The sequence below is a fragment of the Calypte anna genome, chromosome 15 (assembly GCF_003957555.1).
Source record: "Calypte anna isolate BGI_N300 chromosome 15, bCalAnn1_v1.p, whole genome shotgun sequence".
Lineage (NCBI taxonomy): Eukaryota > Metazoa > Chordata > Aves > Apodiformes > Trochilidae > Calypte > Calypte anna.
The window spans coordinates 10,738,633-10,757,000 of NC_044261.1; the positions used below are offsets into that span (position 1 = coordinate 10,738,633).

General features: G+C 54.3%; 2 protein-coding genes across 4 annotated transcripts; both read right to left on the reverse strand.

Annotated features, from left to right (window-relative positions):
* Positions 1 to 1,175: 1,175 nt before the first annotated feature.
* SLC7A4 (solute carrier family 7 member 4) lies at positions 1,176 to 5,855 on the reverse strand. 3 transcript variants are annotated; one of them, XM_030460534.1, is made up of 5 exons: positions 5,776 to 5,855; positions 3,627 to 4,654; positions 2,845 to 3,521; positions 1,867 to 1,975; positions 1,176 to 1,373 (listed from the first exon to the last, which is right to left on the reverse strand). In XM_030460534.1, exons 2-5 carry the CDS (start codon positions 4,606 to 4,608, stop codon positions 1,180 to 1,182), a joined length of 1,962 nt encoding a protein of 653 aa, XP_030316394.1. In that variant the 5' UTR covers positions 4,609 to 4,654; positions 5,776 to 5,855; the 3' UTR covers positions 1,176 to 1,179. The 3 variants fall into 3 exon arrangements, with proteins under 3 accessions (XP_030316394.1, XP_030316395.1, XP_030316396.1); XM_030460535.1 differs by having other exon boundaries at positions 5,780 to 5,825; XM_030460536.1 differs by lacking the exon at positions 5,776 to 5,855 and adding an exon at positions 5,568 to 5,623.
* A 2,008-nt stretch (positions 5,856 to 7,863) lies between these two features.
* On the reverse strand, positions 7,864 to 15,073 carry LOC103535429 (DiGeorge syndrome critical region gene 6 like). The gene is made up of 5 exons (XM_030460538.1): positions 14,855 to 15,073; positions 14,602 to 14,762; positions 13,988 to 14,088; positions 10,575 to 10,715; positions 7,864 to 8,745 (listed from the first exon to the last, which is right to left on the reverse strand). Exons 1-5 carry the CDS (start codon positions 15,028 to 15,030, stop codon positions 8,662 to 8,664), a joined length of 663 nt encoding a protein of 220 aa, XP_030316398.1. The 5' UTR covers positions 15,031 to 15,073; the 3' UTR covers positions 7,864 to 8,661.
* Between the last annotated feature and the right edge of the window lie 3,295 nt (positions 15,074 to 18,368).

The window sequence follows — 18,368 nt, forward strand, 5'->3', positions numbered from 1 at the left end:
TAGCATGGCTGCAAGGAGCAGGGTGTCCACTCTGCAGAGCCTGGCAATTTGGCATCCTTGTGCTTGACTGATGGTTTTTCTTTCAGAGCATTCTAAAACCCCCTTCCCCTCCACTTTAAGCTCTCCATGGGTAAACAAGCCAGGGGTGACCACAGTGGGTGACCACTCCTGGGGATACCCTCAGGACACCACAGGATGAGCAAGGAGATGCTTGCTAGGGAGGGGCAACAGGGAAAAGCACCCACAGAGCATGTCCCAAGCCTGGGAGGGGCATCACAGTGGGCTAAGCACCCTCACCAGGAAGGGCAGCAGCACAGTCTGTGCTGCTGGGGTGTAGGGAAGGGGGGAGCTGGCTCCAGGAAGCCCAGCCTGGTGATGCTGCTGGAGACCTCTGGGGCCATGGCAATAAATCTGGGGTACTGAGCACCCACAACCAGCATGGGGCTGGGCCAAGACACTGGGAGGACCTTGAAGCCAGGCATGGCATCAGGCCCACCCTGAAACAGCTGATGGCAAAGGAGGGGAAGATGCAGTTGGGCCTTGGCTGTGCCAGTCTGCACTGGCTCTCCCAGCATCTCTGCCTGGACACTGTCTCTGGCCATGTCATTTCTCCATCTCGCGTCCCCAGCTGCTCCTCAGCCCCAACCTTTTAGGAGAAGTGGGATGGAGCTGGCCAGGATGCAGGTGGGGAAGAGCATCTGGCCCCTACTCCTTCTGCAGGCAGCTCAGCAGGAGGTTGGGCAGGGCTGCAGCAAGAGCCCAGGCTGTAGCCAGGGTGAGACCTGGGATGGGAGGCACTGGGCTGCCTGCCCTGGTCTTGGGGCCCCTCTGCACCTATCTCTGCACCCACCAGCACCTCTCTGCACTGATGGGCCTGCAGAGATTTGCTGCAGGGTCCCTGGGTGCACTCGAGGAAGGTGACAAGGCTGTGGCTCCTGGTAAGCTGGGTAGACAGCAGGCTGAGGGGACTGAGACCCTACTCCTGAGTGCTGGGGCTGAGGAGGGAAGGAGCCAGTGCACCCCTTGCCGCCCTGCAGGGAGCTGGTGGGGAAGGACAAGCATCCTCCACATTTCCAGATGCAGCCACAAGCCCAGGGCAGCTCCAGTGGCTCTGCTGCTGAAGGGACCAGGAGGAGCAGAGGGGGTCAGTCGCTGCCACAGCCCCTGTTCCCTGAAGTGTCATCTCTTGCAGTCGTTAGTGTCGGTGTCGGGTGGGCCGGGGTCAGGCTGGGAGCTGGGCTGCACCGCCTGCACCCGCTCCTCCAGGCTGCTGCTGGGGAACACCACGTAGCGGGCACTGACGCTCTGGGGCCGCAGCTCCCGCAGGTTCTCCTTGCTGTGCCAGATGCCATAACCAAAGTAGACGAGTAGCCCTGCAGCAAGGACATGGAGAGCAGTGGCTGAGGGCTGGCAGTGATGCAACAGGCATCCTGGCAGAGCAGCACAAGCCACAGCACCAGGGGGGCTTAACTGAGCTGCTTGCAGGTGGAAAAGGATCCTGCAGGGTGGTGAGAGCAAGAGGGCAGCGCCAGTCCCTGAGAAGGGGCAGCCTCTTGCTGGGGTGGGCTCCTCAAGCCCCAGGGAGCAGGGGCTTGTTCTGGTTTGGAGCTTGAAGGTGGATCCAAACCCTAACAGGAACAAGTGGTAACACTCCTGGAACCAGAGACGGTCAGGGAGATGCTGGGAGACCTCAGCTTGTGTCTCCAAAGGGAAATTGGTGGCAGAGAGAGGCACGACATGAACTGTAAACCCATCACTGGGGAAAAGAGGTACTGAAGCCATTGGCTGTTGCTGAGATCAGCCCAGTTCCCCCAGATAAGCCCAGTTCCCCTCTCCCTCCAAAGCAGCCACCACGCAAGCACCCACCTAAGAGCAGCCAGATGGCAAAGCGGAGCCACGTCATGTAGCTGAGCTTCAGCATCAGGTAGATGTTGAGGATGATGCTCAGTGCTGGAGAGAGGGGTACCAGGGGAATCTGTGGGAGAAACGGAGTCAGGAGTGGTGACACCATCCTTAAAACCATAGAGACAAAATCCGGCTCTGGTAAATGCAAGGAACAAAGTGACTGTCACTATGGAGTTTCCAAAATTACATTTTTTTTCCCAGAAAAAGGCAGTGAAATGAACAATGGTCAGTCAGGGAGGCAGGAGCTGGGAGCCAGGCCACATGCTGGGCTGGCAGAGTGGATACTGGCACTGGAACCAGCCCAGAGGCACCATCACAAGGATCAAACAAGCTCCTGGCACCACCCAGGGGCAATGGGGTCCTTGCTGAAGAAGCTGGGGCAGGGAAGGGAGGTGGCACTGCACAAGAGGCATAAAAGCAGTTGGGAGATTGAAGAGCTCCATCATGTAGCTAGCACCATGAAGACCAAGGGCAGAAGGAGCTGGGATAGGCAGAATTGAAGTGGGGGGCTGTGAGGATGCAGAGGAGGGAGACCAGGGTGGGCAAAAGTGATCCCATGGGATAGACACTGAGCTGCTGGGGATCATAGAATCATAGAATTGGCTGGGTTGGAAGGGACCTCAGAGATCATCAAGTCCAACCCTTGACCCACCGTTGCAGTTGCTAGACCATGGCACTGAGTGCCACATGCAGTCTCTTTTTAAATATCTCCAGGGACGGAGAATCCACTACTTCACTGGGCAGCCCATTCCAGTGCCTGATGTCCCCTCCTGACTGTGCAGAGTGACACCGCAGGCACCACCACCTCCCTACACTCCATGCTTGATGACACCCTTGTCCCTCCTCCTTTAGCAATTGGAGTGCTTTCACTCACACCTTGCGGGTCCATCAGAGCAGCTCCCACCCTGTACACCCCAGCAGAGGGACCCATGGATATACCTGGAAGGTCTGTGTGCCATGCTGCTGCTCATGTGCCCAGATAAGGAAGAGGCTGAGGAGGAAGCCCAGGCTGAAGAGGACCAACAACAGGGAGTAGCTCCAGGTGGGCAGGTGGAGGTGGGTGTTGCCAAACGCCAAGATGGAGCAGAGGCAGATGGCAGACACCATCAGGGTCACCACGGCTACTGTGACCACCTCGCCTGGGTAGAAGTCGCTGAGGAACTCCAGGTAGGGCTCAAAAGCTGCCTTCAGCTGCCCTGGCTCCCGGTGCTCTTTGCTTTTGTCCCTGTCCACCAGCTGGAGCTTGTCAGAGAAGGACTCGTACTCCTTCAGCTCGCTGGTAGATGAACCCTCATGGGGCTCAGGGCTGGGTCGGCAACCGGCTGCCGGTGCACGGGGTTCCACCTTCTGCTGCTGGAAGCGCAGGATGATGATGCTGGCAGCCACAAAGGTGTAGGCCAGCAGCGTGCCGATGGACAGGAACTGCACCAGGGCCTCCAGGTCAAAGACAAGGGCCAACAAGGCCATCAGCAGCCCAAAGACCACAATGCCGATGACTGGCACCTGTGTGCGAGGATGCACTCGGGAGAAGACCTGGAAGAAGAGCCCATCCTCGGCCATGGCATAGACGATACGTGGCAGGGAGAAGAGGTTGCTCAGCAGGACCGTGTTCATTGCTGAGGAACGGGAAGAAGAAGGAGGACATTAGACCCAAACCACCCTGGTTCCCAGCTCCCGTTGCAAGTGGGGTGGCAGGTCCCACCACCACTGCCTGTACTCACCACAGATGGAACCAGCAGCCACCAGGAACCCTGCCCAGGAGTAGCCCCTCCTGTAAAATGCATCTGCCAGGGCAGAGTCGGGGTCTAGTGTGTGCCAGGGCACCATCAGTGTCAGCACCATCGACACGAGGATGTAGGCCCCAGTGGCCAGCCCCAAGGAGAAAGCAATGGCCCTGGGGACAGCCCGCTGTGGGTTCCTGGCTTCTTCACTGGAGGCAGCAATCACATCAAAGCCAACAAAGGCATAGAAGCAGGTGGCTGTGCCTGCCATGATACCTGACAGCCCAAATGGGGCAAAGCCACCCTCCTGGGTACTCCAGTTCTTGGGCTGTGCGAGGATGAAGCCCATGATGAGAATGAAGAGGATGACACCCATACTGATGGCCGAGAAGACATGGTTGAGCCAGGAAGACACTTTAGCCCCAAAGGAGATGAAGGCAGTGGCTACCAGCAGGATGGCTGCAGCCAGAAAGTCGGGGTAGTGAGCCAGGAATGGCACCTGCCAGGTGCCCACGTGGGTCTCAGTGAAGTTTTTTATCTTGTGATTGAAGATAGAGTCCAGGTAGCCGCTCCAGGCCCTGGCCACTGCGGCTCCCCCAATCATGTACTCCAGAAGCACATTCCAACCGATGAGGAAGGCCCAGATCTCACCCACAGACACGTAGGTGAACATATAAGCAGAGCCCGTTTTTGGTACTCGGGCTCCAAACTCAGCATAGCAGAGAGCAGCCAGGAGCGAGGCAAAGCCGGCAATGATGAAGGAGACAATGACGGCTGGGCCGGCAATCTCTTTGGCCACAGTACCTGTGAGGACGTAGAGCCCAGAGCCCACCATGCCCCCAACGCCCAGAAGTGTCAAGTCGACGGTGGAAAGGCATCTGTTGAAGGATGTTTCCATCATGTCGTCCTCTAAGGTCTTCACCCGGTTGAGTTTCTGGCAGAAGCGGGTCAGGTCGGTAGAGCGTGGCAGCCATCTCGCCATCCTGCAGGCAGTGGGAGGAGTCTACAGCTGGAGACTGCCTGGGGACCTACCAGAGGAGGAGGAAGGTGTGAGCATACCCTCCTGCAGGGAGGTATGGGGTGGTGAGGACAGGGTGGAAAACCCAGCAGGGGAACATTTAAAGTGTTCCTAACTCCTCAGCCAGTGTGGAGCTCAGCACCGGAGCATGTCCTCCACCAGAGTGATGGTACAGGACAGACAGCCTTGTACGTCAGGTGAGAGGGGAACCCCAGCACCCCCAGGGCAGGACCACCCAGGCTTTTCTTTTCGAACCAGAGATGCATTACAGCTCAAACTAGGCTGCTCTGGCCGTGATGAAGGTTTCTTTGCTGCTTCCCCTCCATCTTACCCAACATCTCCCAGACCTTCTGCCTGGTGTGCTGGGGGCCTCCCAAGGGGGCATGCAGTGTCCCCTCTCCCAACACCTTGCTGCTTCCCCAGGGAAAGCCCAGGCACGGTGCAGATGTGTGCAGGAGGAAGTCCAAAGCAGCTCCTGTGAGGACGTGGACACGTCCCCAGCCAATCCAGGAAACATATCAAGTGCCCAGGGTCCAGCCCAAGCTGGCAGCTGCCACCATGACGGCGAGAGGACACAGTTCTGGGGACCTTCAGGTGCCACTTCAGGGCTGCCCCGTTGGGTGGTCTGTAATCTGGGGGGATGCTCTCCCAGTCGCCCTCCTCCCGGTCCCGGGATTCCTATCTCCCTATCCCTAAACCTGCCGCGAGGGCTCGCACCGCTGGGTGCAGCCCTTATCCCTGGCTCCCTCTGTTTCGGAGGGCAAAAGGTCCCGCAAAGGCCACCACCACCTGAGGACACGACGCTGCCGCTGGGGACAAACGGCCGGTGGGCAACCCCCGCGCTGGCCGAGCCCCCCCCAGCCCCGCTCAGCCGCCACCGAACCCCCGCGTCCGGCAGCACCGGGGGCCCGACCCCATCTCACCCACAGCCGGGCGGAGGCTCCGGGATCGCACCCGGAAAGGGAGAGGGGGATTGGGGACAGGTTGTGTGTGAGGCGGGGTTCGGCCTCCGGACCCAACCCCAGCCGGGGATGGAGGGAATGTTTCATCCCCGCTGACCCCACCGCGATGCCGGCCCCGCAGTCCCACCCCGGTCCCGCCGCTCCGGAGGGGTCCGCAGGCCCCGCTCACCTACGCGGGGACACCGCGCGGCTCCTCCACGGCCTGGCCCGGCCCGCCCCACCTGCTCCGCTCTCCCGGCTCCGCCTTCCGGACCGGCGGAAGGGCGGGGACGGGCGCGGCGGCTGCCGGAGCCCCCAGGGAACTGGTCCAGGGGCTGTGTGAGGATGAACAACCTCCGCATCCCTACGGGGTGTCTCCTCCGTAGCTGGGCTGGGGTAACGGGAGCACCCCCCACTCCCACAGAGACGGTGATGAATTTTTAGTAGAGCACCGAGAGCATCCCGTGGGTCCCCACGACCTTTTGGCTGCGTGCTGGACACCAGCCCCATGGGGGGGTGCTGGAAAGGGATCACTGGGAAGGGTCTGAAGCACATGTCTGCCCAGGAGCAGCTGAGGGAGCTGGGGGTGTTCAGCCTGGAGCACAGGAAGCTGAGAGGAGACCTTCTGGCTCTCTGCAACTGCCTGAGAGGAGGTTGCAGACAGGGGGTTCCAGCTCTGCTTCCAAGGATGGGACATAGGCAGTGCTGTGGGAAGGCGTCACCCTCTAGTGACAGAAAGGCACTTGCTTGGAAAAATATTTGTGGATGCTTGACCTCATCCTGCCCAGCAGTGCCTGGGGTGTGGGGTGGGCAGGCTGAGCAAGCTTCCTGCTCTGAAATCGTGCTGACCCAAAATTCCCTCCCTCTCAAGGGAAACAAGAACTTGGTTCCCTTAGGATAACCTTTTCCACCAATGACCCTGCCACCTCCACATCACATGGAAAGCCTTCCTGAAACACAACCTGACCACAGCGATGGAAAATTTCAGCTTGGATGCTCTGCCTGGCAGAGCTGCAGAGCAGATGGTGGGAGTGGGAAGCTAGAGAGTTGCTGTTGTCATGGCAGTGGCAGAACAGTCACTGCCATCCCTAGAACCATCTCCCTAGCAGTGAAGGTGTCAGTGACCAGCTCTCCTGGCTGGTGGGGAATTCTGGCCCACTCAGAAGGGCTGAACCCACTGGCAGAGTCCTTGCTAATAGCTCTGGACACAGAGGAATAGGGATGCTGCTTTCACCTGGTCAGCACCAGACTACCATGTCTGCAGGTGTCATCTCATACAGGACAAAGGGATCTCCAGAGTGGGATGGGGACCACTCTGCTCCTCGACACATCAGTGCAGGGCTCCCAGCTGAGGACCAAAGGACAACACAGTTTGAGGTGATTCGTGGGGATCCTACACTGGTGCAGGTCCTGCATCAGTCCACTTTCCAGCTGGGGATTTTCCTGCAGGAGGCAGAAACCCCCTCAAGAGTGGTAACTTTTGTCTCCAGCAGCTGAACCACAGTAGCACATTGCTGTGGGGAGGAGTACCCCACCTGTACTGGAAATGGGGGGATGGCTCAACCCTGAATTTGCAGAAGCCTCATTTGTCCTTGTAGCTGCTGATCTTCAGTGTTTGCCTATGGTACAGTACTCGGCAACTCCTCCACCACCACCTCTCCCTAACAGGCCACCCACAACCTCCACGAACACCTCTGTGGGTTTCCTTTAGCTGGTTCTCCAGCTCTGCAGTGGCCTCCTACTCCAGCTTACATGATCAGCTTCCAAATGAACACAAGGGCTCACTGGACCCTGGCCACAGGGTACTGACCCGTTTCTCAGCCTTTTTAGTTAAGAGCATACTGAATCTTCAAATGCTGCCTTCTGTTATGAAGAGACTGCTGCAAGAACAGCAGAGGATGCAGGCAAGAGCAACATGAAAGCAATGCCTCCCAAATCCAAAACTTGCTCTGGGAATGTTGGAGAAATCCCAGCTGTACGCAGAGCCCTTCAACACACCATTGCCCAAGTCTTTGAGCCACCAACAGCTTCTCTTGACTCAAAGTTCATCCATGAAGAACAGCACTGCTTAGTCCCTTGCACCATCTCATTTCCCAGGGACACCCACACAGTGCTGACCCTCTGAGTTGTAGGAGTGGGAATCAGGCTCTCAGGAAAGGTCTCCACCAGGAGAGGTCTCTTTAAGTTCTCATGCAGCTTTACTCTAGTACCCCCAAACCACATGCTCGTCAAGCAGGGAGGGGACAACCGTAACTGCAACCACTGACATTTAGAAAGGTGTAGGACAGAGTATTTTATTTTTCTCCATTTAGAAGCTGGCTTAAAGTAACACAGGCAAATCTCTGAAGCCTTCTCTGCTGTCCAAGTTGGGAGGGAACACTGCAAACATCACAGTCCAGTAACGGTGGGAAGAGGCCAGAGATCTTCCTTTAATAAAGCTGATGGTGGTATCTGTGCAGAGGCCTCCCGGGGGAGGGGCTGCCTGTTTCAGAGGCTCTTTCAGCCTCGACACACACAGAATCATTCTTTTGTAGATAAACCTTGGACATTTTTTTCTCCATCTGCAAACCATCTGCCAGGGTGAGGCAGCACTGGATGCTGTCCCTCTCCCCTCCCAGAGACACTCACTCCTCCTCCTCCTCCCTGCATCAGAAGAGGTGACTGCAGTTTGGAGGTGACACTGCTCTCTCGTTCAGTGCAATCCACCTGAGCACAGGGCTCAGCCCCACACCACAGGGTCAGCTTTGCTGCTGCCATGCCCCTCCCCATCTCCCCAGGCTCCCTGAGGGTGTGGGCTGCCCGGGACAGATCTCAGCATCCTCCATTGCCTCTCATCTTAGCAGGACGTGCAGCACACATCTTGCTCTGAGGACAGGAGAGACAGCCTGATGCTCCCACCCACACCCCTGCTCTGGGGTCTGCACCCCCCAGCTCTAAGGTTATCTAAGGGCCTCAGCTATTTCTTCTACAGCCAGTAGCCTCTTCCTGGCACAGTATCAAGCAAAGGCATTAACAGTCTGTTCTTTAGAGGGAAGTCAGAAGAAAACTCTGGACAGAAAACAGAAGATTTGCTCATTCAGGAAAAAGCTTTCTCAGACTCAGATTCCTTCTGTTGTAACTTCCGAATCAGTTCCAGCAAATTCATCTGTAAAGTGAGCTCCTGCAAAGGAGAGACATGTTTGCAAGATTAAGCTGATCCTGTTCCCTGCTGTAGAAAGCAGAAAGCACTGGTTTGTACCACCCACTCAAGAGCTGCTAACTTTCAGGGAACAAAAGTAAAAAGAAACAATGGCTTAATCTTGTTTAAGCATTTCTACAAAATACAAGGCAGTAGTATCTTAGCTGCACACTGTAGCTGTCTGAGGAACTGCAGGGCTTTATGGTTCATTAAGGATAGAGAAGAGTTCTTTTCTTGACTCTGATTTAGTGATAACCACAGCACAAGCCAGCCAGTTCTGCAGGTTTTCACTTCTGAAGTAGCCTTCAGGAGCGGGGCAGTAGTGTCCCCTGGCATAGCCACACATCCCTGTGGAGTTTCTTGGCGCAGCACAGCTCCCTCCTCTCCATCTCCAACACCTCCCCTCCCTCAGGCACAGCTGGGCAGGCAGCAGGAGGCATTGCTGTGGGTGCCCTTGGAGTGCAGTCCAAGACGTGTGATACACTGCTAGGCTGTGCCTCCAGTTCCCTCTAGGTATGACATTCCCTTTCAAAAACTCCCTTTTTCAGGACTGTAAATAAGTGCAGACCACCATCTCCTACAGTCACCAAGAACAGCTTATGGTTTCCTTACCATCTGCATGTCCTTTACTCACACTTAGCTCACAAGTCATTTAGCACAAAGACTACATGGCAGAGTAGCTAATTCAGTGAGCCCCATGCTGTGACTCAGACTTGCAGACATTACAACTCAGAAATAAAAACCTGTTTTTATAAAACCATATCAACTGCATAAGTGGGCATTTGATACAACAGACTGGGGGAAACACAGCAGCTGATGGGAAACGTGTGTAGAGCAGATTCCAGCAGTGATTTCTTATCTGATGGTGGCATTCAGGGGTGCAAGCCAAGGTCGGGGCCTAGTTTGCCAGCTATCATCAAGGCAAACATAAATAAACCCCAGCAAATAGGAACCCTGTTAAGAGTTATTACTTACTAAAATAACATAAAAGGAGGGGGCAGGAGGGGAGAGAAAGAGCTTTCATTATACAGCTGAGGAACAGCAGCACAGGAAAAATAAGAGGCTTGTTCAAGGCTACACAACCAGGAATTGTGTGGGTTTCAGAAAACGCTGGTTTAACTAACTTTAAGCCATCGTTTCGCACCAGTAGGTCTCTATCAAAGTGAAATTTAATCAGCTGAAGATTAAGAACAGCCTGTTCCTGCATTCTCTGCAAACTTCTGTGGCATTACAGTGAGACTTTGGAAGTTTTATTTTTCATTCCTGTGGTGGCGTTAAGACAACAGAGAAAAACCCAGGCGACTGCTCTCGAGTTTTAAGCTCAGATGCACCAGGGAAACCAAGAATGATTTTCTAATCACAGTCTGAGATTGTCATCTTCAGTAAGTCACATGCAAGAATTAGTAAGATGCCTGATAAAAGGATTTTTCAAAGGCAACTTGTACAGCTAAGTGAGGTACAAAAGTGAAAAACATATGCAGCCACTTCTTTTAGTACTATTCAGACCCACTGCACAGTGACAGGACTGCATGCTGTGGGCACAGCGTTTCTTCCCCCCAGACAGGGAAGATCATTGCAGAAAGCTGGGGATGTTGCCCTTTTTGATAGGTTTTGGCTTCTGCTACTATGCCAACCAAGGACACGATGGCTGTCAGCTGATGACACAAAGGACTGATCATTCTTTCTGACTCAGTGGTTCAGAATTCATTAAGTTCAAGGGTGGTTTTGTTTTGGTTTGTTGGTTGCTGTTTTTTTAAATAAAGATATTAACACGAGAGTACTGTCAGTTGTTACGCTTCCTAAACACCAACCTGTGGGTTTGTGGTGATGTAGAAGCCGGACACCCCAGCCTTTTCCAGAGTGCTCTGCTGGTCTATCACCTTCTGGTCTAGCTCCAAGACTATCTTCTCATCCATCATTCGCTGCTCCTCTCGAATTCGTTGCTCCACAGCCTGAAGCAGATAACAGACAACAGGAAAAATAGCAGAGTATTTGCCTTCCTTCTATCTTTTCTCATCTGTCTGTTACCAAAACCGAAGAGCCACCAGATCCTGCAGCACTTGAGTCCCAAGGACAGGAGAGGGAGCAAGCACAGCCCCACATCTCACTTACTCCACTTGTGATGCCTAGAGCAAGCTACCACTCATGAATCACTGGGACCAGCCTGCTTTCTGGGTGTCTTTAGTCCAGGAAAGACCATGAGCAACAGATTGGTGCATGAATCAATATTCCTGGGAAGCCAAGGCCTGAGCTGCAGGATACAGCCATGCACTCCAGCAACAGGGGTTCGAAAGAAAACAGGGATCCAAGAACTCCTATCCCTGACAGGACTGGTGAGGCTGAAGTCAGACTTGGAGGAGTAACAAAGGACACCAGCAGTCACCAAGGTGCCAAGCCTGGAGGCTTCCCTAAGCCTCCATGTTCCCTGAACACACAGTATCTAGGTGTGATTTACAGCTCCAGCTCTATTTATTCACCAAAGAAGCCAAACTCCTAAAAAACCTAACTTTGCAACTGGAAAGCCAGTTTTTGTACTGACAACAATAAGCTGAAGTTTCCCTTGGGACTAGTGTGCTGGGGCTCTACTTTTGGCAGAGAACATTATCCTGCCTTGCTGACATCTGCCTAAAACTCAGCAGAGACAGTTCGGCATTGCTGCTGCAGATGAAATGGAGCAGTGACCATTTGGCACATCAAAGGCACACTGGAAATCAGAAGTGTTGGATCTTCAACAATGTGCTCTGAGAGCACTCGCATGCTCTGCTAGAAGGGGTGCTGGAGCTCTGGAGGAAACCTCAACCTACCAGAAACTCTGCTGGAGACGGGAAAGCCAAAAAGGAGGACTGCAGGGGATGAGGAGAGCCCAGCTCAAATAAAAAGCTGCATGTGCGGAGAGGTGAGGGGACAAACTGCTTGGGTGGCACTAAGCAAGATACAGGGGAAGTCAGAAGGCATCAAATCCCATCTAAGCACAGAATCCTTCTCTTGCAGGAATTTTAATTTTCACTTTCTCCTGCAGGCACAAGTTTACATATTTTCCTTGGGCACAGCTGCCCCTTTGTAACACAGTAAACAGGCAGGCACATAGCTGGAAATATTCACAGGGCCTTGCTGCACAGAAAGGTAGAAGTCACAAAGTCTGAGATTTCCTACATCAGTGACTGGTGGTTTAAGAGACCCAGACAGATACATCTGAGAGGAAAGCCAAAAGCCTGTGCACTGCTTCACATCCTGGGGAGAATCCAGAATTTGAACAGATGTCTCTGGAAAAGAGCCAAGGTTTGTCTGGATGGACGACTCAGCAGCTCTCTGCAAAAGGCCTAACCTGAATCAAGAGCAATTATTACCTGAGGAGCAAGAGCTACCTCATGTAACCTTTCTTGGATGTCAGGCAGTCAATTGGTGTCTTACCTTTTTAATTATGTCCACAGGCAACTTTGGAAAAGTTTTGCAGAACTACACTTTCTTAGTGAAGACTCAGGACTCCATCAAACCTCAACAAAAGCTGAGGTAGAGGGCTAATTGCCTCCCTTCACTACAGGATAATAATGAACCCAAGAAAGCTTTGTCCTTATGCATTCTTCAGTCTAAAGGTTCATGCTCTTTGTGGAAGATATGAAGGATTCAAATCCCTTGCTCTTCAGACTTTCCTTCCTCCCAGCCACCTTGGGGGAGGGAGGAGACATCACACCATCATCTCTTCTGTTCACTGTGCTGGAGAAGTGACTTGGCTTGGAACAAATTCAGATTTAATTGCCTACACACTGTTTAGGCTTGGCTCCTAGTTCTAGGCTACAGAGAAGTGACAAAGTATGTGAGAAAAATAATGCTTAAACACAAGTTTTTTCTTCAACTCTGGTGGCTGCTGAATGTATGATGGGCAAAGCTTTTTAAAATGTTACAGGGTCCACTAGGAAGCCAGACATTTAAAAAGTACCTCTTTTATTAAGCCCAGGGAGCTGGTTGTTGAAAACTTTAACCACAGAGGGCAGCTCCAACACATACCAATTGTTACTGCAGTGACCGACCTATTCCCAAAATGCTCTACAGCAGAAATAGCAGAGCAAAATAAGGGAAGAACATGGTAGAGGAACCTGTCAAGGAACACCTGGCAGAGAAAAATAGAAGAGAAGAAAACGAGAAGTTGCATATTATGTAAGACAAGGAGAAATGACACATACTTAATGAATGAAGACAATACTGAAATTATTTAAAACAGGCAGTACAGATTATTACTTGCTTCAAGTATAATTTACTCCCAGACAGAAAGAACAGGGACAACTAATAAAGATTCAGCCTGCTTTTAGTCACCCCGAGAGGAAACAAGGGATGTGGCAACACCAAAACAAAAGATCCAACAGTAGCATATTACTTGTCACGGGCAAAGGTCAGGAAAGAGCCTGTGTATTTGAACAGTTATCTGTTTGCCTTATGTGGAGTAACTTTCCCTCCACATTTATACTCCATCCATTAAGATAACTAGCTACTTACAATTACTTTTCCCTTATAAAAAATGCCTCTATCTTATCATTGATGTACATAAAAGTCCTATGGAACTCCTTGCTAAAGTACCAGTTGTACTGAAGCACCTTTCTCCAAATGCCTTTGGATGCTCAAAGAAACTATTTCTATCCTTAAGTATTTCAGTCCAGTTCCTCCTTATCAGTGCTACTGAGTAAAATGTGTTTGAGTAGTCTCTGCTTTCTTCTTGCTATTGCAGATTTCACATACCTTTCACATACACATTTTACATTTTCATAGTGGCAGATTTCACATACCTTCTCTATTTTCTATCAGTTCATTCTCTATCTATATACAGATTTCAGTCTGTTAAATAACAAAGCACTGGGGAGACCCTTGCTCTTTTGGAGTGGGCAATTCCATGATTCCCAGATCATGCCTGGACCACAACTATCCCAGATGTCAAGAACCTGGGTGCCCCATTCTTGAGGGTGGGGTTGTGGAGGGACAAAGAGTAAGAGCTGGGGACCACGAGGTCAGGGTGAAGAATGTCGGACTGTGCTAGCAATACCAGAAAGGACAACTGGTAGCTCCTGTGGGGGTGAGAAGGTGACTAGTTAAACCCTCTGGAGATGCTGTGATGGTCCTGTGATGTTGCTGCAATGCAGGAGAGGTCCTGCAGCAAAGGGGCTGTCAGAGCCCTGGGGAGGGGACACAACCTCCACGCCAGGGGAAGGCTGTTGCCTGGCTGGGCCCTGCTCACCTCCATCTCCCGTTGCTGTGCAGCACGGAGGAGCGGCAGATTGTGGGGTCTGCAGCACTGCTGGGCCTCCTTGTGCCGGTGGAAGAGCTCCTGCTTCATCCCTGCAAGGGAGATGCTGCAGGTCAGTGCATGGCCCCTCCCGCTCTGCAACACCTGTGTCCTCAGTGTCCCCACCACCTTCCCCCTCAGTGTCACCCCTCCAGATGCCCCAGCCCCGCCTCCTCTCCACAATGTCCCCATCACCTTCCAGCTGTGTCCTCAGTGCCACCCACCCACCCAGTGCTCCTGAGCTGCCCTTCTAGTGTCCCCTCAGCGCCCCAGGACTGCCACCCGTGTCCCAGGACTGCCACCCAGTAGCCCCTCCAGTGTTCCCCCAGCCGCTGCTCCAGGATCCGCACCATCTGCTCCCCCCCCACCGTCCCCCAATGCCCTGGGCCTTCCCTCAGTGTCTCCCACCCAAGCACTCCGCAATTGACCCCCGGTGCCCTCCCACCTCCCCCCGGTGCCCCGGGCCTTACCTCACCCGCTGTCCCCTCCACCTCCCTACACTGTCCCCACCGCCTGTCCCCGGTGTTCCGAACCAGCACCCCCAGTGCCCGCCCGTCCCCCCTCACCGCGGTGCTCGCTGTGCAGCTGCAGGCGCTGGCTGTAGAGGTTCTTCTCGGTCAGGTGCTGGATCTCCAGCAGGCCTTGCACTATCTCGAAGACGGTCCCGTCCAGCAGCGCCAGCGCCAGGTCGCTCAGCGTCGTGTAGGAGAGACGCTGCTGGCAGGAGCTGCCAGTACCGGGGGCGATACTGAATCAGCTCCGGTTCCAGCCCGACCCAGGCCCCCCGCACCGCGCCCTGTGCCACTGCCCCCCGCTCACCTGGGCAGCGCCTTCACCAGAGTCTGCAGCTCGGAAAGCAGACGGTAGTGCCGCTCCTGCTGCCGGGACAGCTGCTCCTGCTGCCGGGACAGCTGCTCCTGCTGCTGCTCTGCCGCCTCGTACTCCCCTGACCCGCCGCCGAACCGGTCCATGACCCCACAGCCGAACCGGTCCATGGCTCCGCCGTGCCCGGCCCCAAATTCCGCCGGGCCCTGCGCATGCGCGATCCCGCCCCGCCGGGCGGCTCCATGGCCCCGGCCCACCCACTGCCCAGCCCGTTCTCCTCGCACCTCCCCCTCTTCTCCCCCTTCCAGTATATTTCTCCGCCTTCCGCTTTTTTTTTCCCCCTTTCCATTCCCTTTCTCCCTCTACGGCCCCTTTCGTCTTTGCTGCTTCTCCTGTCCCGTGTTCTCGGTGCTGTTCCCGGGCTCCGCACGTACACCCCCGGATTTCCCTGGAGTTTTTTCTCCAGCTGCTCCATCCCATGGGATGCATAGGCAGGCGCTACTAGGTGTTTCGCTGCTCGGCCTTGGAAGCAGTTAAAAATGCCGGAAATGGCGTTATCAGAAGCGTTTCATACGGAGTGTTTCCCTTTTGAGTCACTGGACAGGGTTACTTTGCCACGACCGAAAATGCGGTGACCCCAGTGTCTCTGTATTCGGGTACATGGCTTCATGGTTTTACTCCAGCCCATGACCTGGGACCATTCACCAAGGACAGTGGGAAACATTCATGCATTCCATGGGGAGCCCTGAGGAGGGTGAGGCCACTTGGCCCCAGGATCCCCTCTGGTCCCCTCAGCACCTGGAACTGATTATGGGCACTTTTACCTCAGAGGTCACCCCCCTCAGTGTGGGGATGGCCATGATTGGGGATCCCACAAGTGCAGGTGATGAGATCCACCTTCACTGCAGCTTGGGTTGCAAATTAATTTCAGTGGCACACATGCAAAGGGTTCTGGCTTGAACAGATAACCCTTTCCAGGAAGAAATTGTTCTCAAGCTCCAATCTAAATCTCCCCCTGGCACAACTTGAGGCCATTACCTCTTGTCCTGTCACTTGTTCTTTGGGAGCAGAGCCCGACCCCCCCTGGCTGCAGCCTCCTCTCAGGCAGTTGCAGAGAGCCAGAAGGTTTCTCCTCAGCCTCCTGTGCTCCAGGATCAACACCCCCAGCTCCCTCAGCCCCTCCTGGGCAGACTTCTGCTCCAGACCCTTCCCTGGGTCTCTTGCCTTTTTCTGGACACACTCCAGCCCCGTTCTCTGGACAGAATTTGAGGTTTGTTCTCACCAGTGCTGAAAATCCCTTTGGCAGCCTTGGTTGCTTGACAATGGAGGGACAAAAACCACCTTGTCCCAGTGTAGGACCAGACAAGCTCACTGCCCTGACATGGCTACCTGCACTGCTGAGGACCTACCACCTAACCTAACACAACTTAACACCTCCATGCTTTGTCTGTGTTCAAGCATAACGTCCCCATCATCATGACACGGAGCAGCCCCTGGCTTGATCTTGCCACCTTCCTCACCTCTGGGGCTGTGCCCCAGAACTGTTTTGAGTGGGAGATGAAGTCCAGTGGTGTCTGGGCATGGGGAGGATTGTTTTGACCCCAGACGTGGAGCTGAAGAGGCATTACCTTGACCGGAGGGCTAGACCATGCCTGAGGATGGGGGAGATGGTACAGCTGAGATAGCCATGCCCTGCAGCCACACAGAGACTGCACAGAAAGGGGAGAGCCAGGAAGGGGCTCAGCTGAGGGCTTAGCCAGGGGATGGGGGGCACAGCCTAGGAAGGGAGGAGATCATCCTGGGGAGAGGTCAGCATGTTCCCAAGCTACAGCAGTGCTGGTGAAGGAGCCAGCCGTGAGGAGACCCTGAGGCCTGGGCTTTGCTGTGGACATTCCTCTCCTTTCCTCTGTGCTACAGGAACTCAGTGCTTCCTCCCTCCCCAGCTCTACTCCCTCTCAATTGATCCCAGATGTGGGTCCAGGTGCTTCTCATTACCCCACAGGCTCAGGGCACTGCTGCCTGGTGGGGGTTGAGGCCGTGCTTTGGGGGACCCAGGGCCAGTGTGTGCCACAGGGAACTGGCCTGTTTCTGCTCAGGGCTTGTGCCTCCTTCATGCCAGGCTGGGCTGGGCTGGGATTCAGGGAAAGCTTGTGTGGATGGAGCTGGAGGGCCCCAGGGCTCTCTTCTGGGGCTGTTCAAGTGCCTTGGGGACAAGGAGACAAAGGGCACATCAGCTGTTCAGTCTGAAGCAAAGGAGGCTGAGGAAGCACCTTCTCACAACTCTCTGAAAGGGGAATCAATCTCTTCTCCCAAGGAACAAGCAATGGGACAAGAGAAAACTGCCTCAGGTTGCCCATAAGAGGTTTAGATTGGAGCTTGGGAACAATTTATCTCTGGAAAGGGTTGTCAGGGCCTGGCCCAGGCTGCCCAAAGCAGGGGTAGCGTCCTCATCCCTGGAAGGGTTTCAAAGCCATGGAGATGGGCATGGGTTAGAGGTGGCCTTGGCAGTGCTGGGTTAATAGTAGGATTTGATGATCTTAATAATCTTGTCCAACCAAAACATTTCTCTGATTCTAAGCTCAGTGAGGTGAACTGCAGCTAGGTCTCCCATGGGGCTGAGCCTGCAGAACCTGTAGGTCTAGGCTGGGTCTGGGAACGTTGGGAGAGGCAGGTGGATGGCAGACATGGGAAGTGGGACTGGAAAGCACCTGGTGACCCAGTGGTGTCCTATGCTCTGTATGTGGCTCACACAGTCAAGGTAGTGAGCACATCATGATATGTTGGAATGTGCAGAAGTCTCCTGGGGTTTAGGATTAAGTTGGTTGGGAGTCTCTGACTGGGTGATGGTGTCAGCAATGGTACCAAAGCAGCTCAGGTGGCACAGCATGGGAGGAGAAAGTACTGGCCTCTTCCCACTCCCTCCAGCATTTGCTAGCCACACAGCAGCTGGACCCAGGGGCTTGACAGCAGAAACAGCCCCACAGCTGGCTTGTCATGCCCAGGACGACCCATAAAGACATAAAAGGAGGGAGGAAGTTCCTTCTGTCCTTTCTCACCATGGAGCTTGGCTGGGTAAGAGGGGATGAGGAAGACCCCAGTGGGACCCTGCAGATGGCCCATGACATCATGGCTCTTGTGCATGGAGCAATGTGCTCAGCTGGGCAGGATGAGGCCACATGTGCTGGTCTGCATGGGAGAGAGCAGGATGCTCCTTGCCTCACCAGAGGGAACCAGGGGCTGATTCTGGCTCACTGCTTCTTCCTAAGCCCCCAACAACCCGTGGGACTTTCCTCACACTGTGAAGAGGTGGGTGCTGAGAAGCAGGCACACGTCATGGGATGGAGCCCGTGCCCCAGGATGGTGCCTGCAGGGACAACCAGAGGGCCCAAGAAGCTATTTTCTGTTTGTCCAGGTTGCCCAGGGATGGGGCAGAAAAAAGTTCTCTGGGCAACCTGGGCCAGGGTCTCACCAGCCCTACAGCAAAGAATTTCTTCCTCATCTCTAACCT

What these genes read in the sequence shown, in the direction of transcription:
- SLC7A4 (XM_030460534.1), bottom strand. Translation starts at nt 4,608, where the DNA reads ATGGCGAGATGGCTGCCACGCTCTACCGACCTGACCCGCTTCTGCCAG. An exon ending in GGCTGCTGGTTCCATCTGTG is followed by an intron (nt 3,522 to 3,626) that starts GTGAGTACAGGC and finishes CCCGTTCCTCAG; the next exon opens with CAATGAACACGGTCCTGCTG. An exon ending in ATGGCACACAGACCTTCCAG is followed by an intron (nt 1,976 to 2,844) that starts GTATATCCATGG and finishes TTTCTCCCACAG; the next exon opens with ATTCCCCTGGTACCCCTCTC.
- LOC103535429 (XM_030460538.1), bottom strand. Translation starts at nt 15,030, where the DNA reads ATGGACCGGTTCGGCTGTGGGGTCATGGACCGGTTCGGCGGCGGGTCA. An exon ending in GCTGCACAGCGAGCACCGCG is followed by an intron (nt 14,089 to 14,601) that starts GTGAGGGGGGAC and finishes TCTCCCTTGCAG; the next exon opens with GGATGAAGCAGGAGCTCTTC. An exon ending in ACATCACCACAAACCCACAG is followed by an intron (nt 8,746 to 10,574) that starts GTTGGTGTTTAG and finishes TCTCCTTTGCAG; the next exon opens with GAGCTCACTTTACAGATGAA.